The sequence below is a fragment of the Charadrius vociferus genome, unplaced genomic scaffold (assembly GCF_000708025.1).
Source record: "Charadrius vociferus isolate BGI_N301 unplaced genomic scaffold, ASM70802v2 scaffold502, whole genome shotgun sequence".
NCBI lineage: Eukaryota > Metazoa > Chordata > Aves > Charadriiformes > Charadriidae > Charadrius > Charadrius vociferus.
The window spans coordinates 1,122,126-1,126,851 of NW_009647233.1; the positions used below are offsets into that span (position 1 = coordinate 1,122,126).

Genomic DNA, 4,726 nt, shown 5'->3' on the forward strand with positions numbered 1-4,726 from the left:
AGTGAACCCCCTGCCCCTGGCAGGCTCCTGGCCGGGATCACCCCGGAGCATCCCCCCAGGGGGGCCACTTGGTGTGGCGTCTGTGGCCGAGCACGGGCACCTGCATTCCTCCTTCCCCATCTCAGGCTGGACCCATGGTTGCAAGGACCCTGACTTGGTCCTGAGACAGTTCCTGAACACCCCAGCTTGGTCCTGTTCTGGTCCCTGAGCACCCTGGCTTTTTCCCTGGCTTGGTACCCAGCTGGTCCCCAAGCACCCTGGCTTGGTCCTGATCCAGTCTCTGAACACCTCAGCTTGGTCCCTGGCTTGATCCCGCCCATCTCAGGCTGGACCCATGGTTGCAAGGACCCTGACTTGGTCCTGAGACAGTTCCTGAACACCCCAGCTTGGTCCTGTTCTGGTCCCTGAGCACCCTGGCTTTTTCCCTGGCTTGGTACCCAGCTGGTCCCCAAGCACCCTGGCTTGGTCCTGATCCAGTCTCTGAACACCTCAGCTTGGTCCCTGGCTTGATCCCGATCTCGTCCCTGATCAACCTGGCTTGACCCCTGGCTTGGTCCTCATTGAGTCCCCAAGTGCCCTGGCTTGGTTGCCAGCTGGTCCTCAAGCACGCTGGCTTGGTCCCTGACTTGGTCCTGATCTGGTCCCCGATCACCCTAACTTAATCCCTGGCTTGGTGCTAATCCGGTCCCCGAGCACCTCAGCTTAGTCCCCAGCACCAACGGCATCCAGCACTCGTGTTTTCTTGCCTCTGATGTGGACACGGGGGAAGATGGCAGTGTTGGGACCAGGATGCTGCTGCCCTGGCGGGGAGAATCGTTATCCCCATCCCTGAGTAGCCCCAGGTTTCAGGGTGCAACCCCTCCTCCTCTCCTAAAAACACAAGCACCTGTGCTCAGGCCCATCCCACCCCAGAAGCAGCCACACCTAGCTGTGGTCATGGGTGTCCCCCTCCCTCCCCCCATCCCTCAGCACCGCTGGCCAGGGGAGCAGAGGGCGAAGGCTCCAGCCCGGGTGCCTTCACAGAGCTTTCAGACTCAGCATCAATAATAGATGCACTTTCGGAGGGGTATTAATAAAGGCCTCATGCATCATGCATGGCCAGCGGCACGGGGGAAAGCAACGCTATTTACTGCCCGGTGAGAGCTGACATCCCATGGAGATGTGCCCAAAAGATGGACTCTTTCCAGAGGAAACCTGGGTGCTGAGGTCCTTATTAACAATATCTGGGGTGTCCCCCCCAGAAAAAAAGTTGTTTTTTTTTCTGGTGCCTGGGATCATCTGCATCCCACGGAGCGGTCCTTGCTCAGGATCAGGCTCCCACCCACATGGGGTGCTTCAGGTGCTGGGACCAGCAGTGCTTGGGGCTGGTGGGTTCTCACTCAAGGGGCAACAGCACCCTCGGATGTTGTCAGAGGTGTGAGCTCTTAGGGACAGGTGTGAGGGGACATTTAGGATTTCCCCCTCATCGAGGTGTCCTTCTAGGCCCTTCCCTCACCCTGTTTCTGCCAGCAGCTCTCGGGGACCCCATGTCCCTTGCCCAGCTTCCCACCTCAATTCCATGAGGCCCTTCTACCCCATGACCACCCCATGGCAAGTTCAGTGCGGGGCAGTGGATTGTGCCAGGATAACAGTACAATTGGTGTTTAGTCCTGGGATGCTCCAGTCCACATGTCGGCAAAGGGTTCAGGGGCACGATGTGATGAGGCAGGGACACCCCCCTTTCCTCCATAACATGGTTGGGGGGCAGATTTCCCCTCTCCAGGGCTGGTGGAGGGGATAAAATCTGTCAGAGAGAGCAGATTTGCAGCCGTGACCCTTCCCTGCCTCAGTTTCTCCCTTTGCAAGAAAAAGCTGATCGTTCCCGAAACACCTATGCATCAATGATGACCGCTGAGCCCCGAGCCAGGGACGTGCCACCCTGTCCCTGCTGCCCACCTCCCTCCATTCCCACAGGCACCTTCTCCTGCCAATTAATTGAAACCAAAGACCTGTGTGCCTCATCCGAGTGAGCGTCTCCTGTTAGAAGGATGAGATTTTGGGGTTGTGTGGTTTGAACTGATTTTTAACCACTGGAGGAAGGAGGCTCTGCTATCAGTGGCACCTTCCAGGCTGCAACATTTTCTCCTGTGCCGTCCGACCCCTGGACATTCCCAGGAGAAAGGAAACAGCATCTCTCTGCCATTTAAAATGCCAAAAGGGAGGGAGAAAACGGCTTCCCCCCGGCTTTGCAGGGCGCTGCATCCTGCTTGCCTGCCTCTGCCTGATGGTGCCTGGATGTTCTCCAGCCCTGGGGATGTGCCAGGTTGAAAATGAGGAGCGGGGCTGCATTTCACCCCATTTCTTGTGGGTGCACACGGGGCATCCACACCCCATGGGGGGATCAGGAACCCAGGGTGGGGGGGTCTGGGCTGGCCTTTGGGGTCCCTGCAGTTGATCCCGTGGCTCTGGATCCAAGTAGGGCAGATCTCTCCAGGGCTTGGCTCCAATGGAACAAACCTGGAGGCACATCCCCCTCCTCAGAGGGGCACCCAACAGCGGGGAGTGGGGATTCCTTCCCCTCTCTGTCCTGGGACAAGACCCTTCTCCTGGGATGAGCTGCCCACCCTGGGGATTTGGGGATGTTTGGGAGGAGGGTTGTCAACCCACCCACCGCACTGATTGATTTTTCTCTCCCTGATAATTCTTTCAGCACCTTTTTACCCATACGCAGCAGCTAGAGGTCAAAAACGCAACAGAAATACCACTGGCCTCGACTGCTACATAGGACCGAAAGGCAGAGAGCAACCCCAGCAAGGTCTTAGATTAGCTCAAATCTTTAATTAGAAAAATAGACACAATTTTCTAATATTCTTTTTCTTTTTACAAACAGGAAAATAATAATAATAATAATGACATCACCTTTCCAAAGGGACCGTTACGCACCAGTTGCTGGAGCCCAGTGGCATCTCTCTCCTTTGGGAGAAAGGACCGGTGCAGCCGCAGCCCCCGGCGGCGCTAGCTGGTAAATAGCCGGTCGGGAGCATCGTGTAAAGTGCTGGCAGGGGAAATCACAGTCGGGTCGCTCCAAACGCAGGATGTCCAGGGGTTTGGGTATATAAAAAAACCATCTTGGTGGTGATTTCTTTCTGTACATTTTGTTTTTTTTTCCTTTCCCGTCTTTGGAACAGGAGCTATAAAAATGCCTCAGTCCCTGCAGTTTTGGAGATGGCTCCGGGTGGCCGGAGCTGTCATATCCCTCCTCTGCAGCCAGTGGTCCAGTGCTGTGGCATCGCCTCTGCCTCCCTTGTGCCCCTCTCCTCCCTGGCACGGCCCGATCTGCCGTCATCTTCTCTGGGGCCACCCCAGGAGGATATTCCCACCCCGGCTCTCCAGTGAGATGCTCAGGGGACCTTGGGAAACACCGTCTCCCAGCACTCAGGTTGGGGCTTCACAGTGTCCCGAAGGAGAGACCCACCGAGAAGAAACCCAAACCTTTGAGCTTCTCCTCTGTCCGGGCTTTTTGCTTCAGGTGGACCTTGCTGTGGCGCTTCTTCTCGTCACTCCTGGCAAAGCGGCGGCCGCAGGTGTCGCAGGAGAAGGGCTTCTCGCCGGTGTGGGTACGGATGTGGGTGGTGAGGTGGTCACTGCGGCTGAAGTTCCTCAGGCAGATGCGGCACTGGAAGGGTTTGTGGCCTGTATGGATGCGGAGGTGCCTGTTGAGCTCATCCGAGCGGGCGAAGCTCCGGATGCAGTTCTCCACCGGGCAGGCGAAAGCCTTCTCGTGGGGTTTTGGGCAGAAGCATTTGGAAGAGCACTTGGTCCTGCGGGTCTTCTTCTTGGGCTCGGCCAAGGCAGGAGGGTTGGTGGGTAGCAGGGAAGGGATGGAGGAAGAGGTGGGGTGGCCCAAAAAGTCCGTGGGGGGGATGGAAGGTGAGGGATGAGGATGGAGGAGCTCAGCAGAGCTCATCAGACCTGGCAGGACTTCGGGCTGGGCCAAGGAGGTGTCGAACTCCGGCATTAATGGAGGAGGGAGATTGTGGATTTTGGTGTCGGCAAAGTCTCCGCGGGCCGGGAAGTTTTCTGGCTCACAGCCGAAGCCCAGATGGGTGCTGAAGCAGGCAGCATCCTCCGCCAGGCTGCTGAGCTCCGACTGGCAGCTGATGGACAAAACGCTCTCCATCTTGGAGCCCAATGGGTGGAACAGCCCCTGGCCGCCCTCCCCGGCCGGGAAGGCTTCGGGAGAATGGTAGCCGGTGGGCAAGTAGGCCTGATGCTGGGTGACAGGCTCCCACTGGGCACAGGAGGCTTTAAACTTGTCCAGGGGTGGGGAACCAGAAGGCAGCTTGATGTCCTGCTTGTTGTCCAGGAGCTTGGGCTGGAAGAAGCACTGCGAGGTGTTTCCTAAAGTGGGTTGTGCCTGAAGGGGTTGAGCACCCTCCGCCGTGGGGAAGCTGCTGTAGCCCTGCTCCGGGAAGGGAGCTTGGGTGGATCCGTTCATTTCGGGCTGGCAGGCGGTGTAAAGGTCCATCTGGCTCTGAGCCACTTCAGGACAGGGGTAAAGAGCATCCAGGTGCCTTTGGTGGCCCTCGGAAGAGGCGAAGGGAGAGATACCCAGGATCCCCGACATCAGGTTGAAGAGGGATTCCTGGTCTTGGGGGTGCTCCGGTACTGCCTTGATGAAGAAGCTGCCGGTGTAGCTGAGCGAAGGGGAGGGCTGGCTGCCCAGGAGGGAGGAAGCCACCGCCCC

At 57.8% G+C, this 4,726-nt stretch overlaps 1 protein-coding gene across 1 annotated transcript in view; it reads right to left on the minus strand.

Annotated features, from left to right (window-relative positions):
• Nucleotides 1–3,427: 3,427 nt before the first annotated feature.
• Nucleotides 3,428–4,726, minus strand: part of EGR4 (early growth response 4) — a 1,727-nt gene continuing 428 nt past the window's right edge. The window contains exon 2 of the mRNA XM_009879848.1: nucleotides 3,428–4,726. This exon is cut by the window's right edge and continues 7 nt beyond it. Within this exon, the coding sequence (XP_009878150.1) occupies nucleotides 3,428–4,726 (1,299 nt within the window).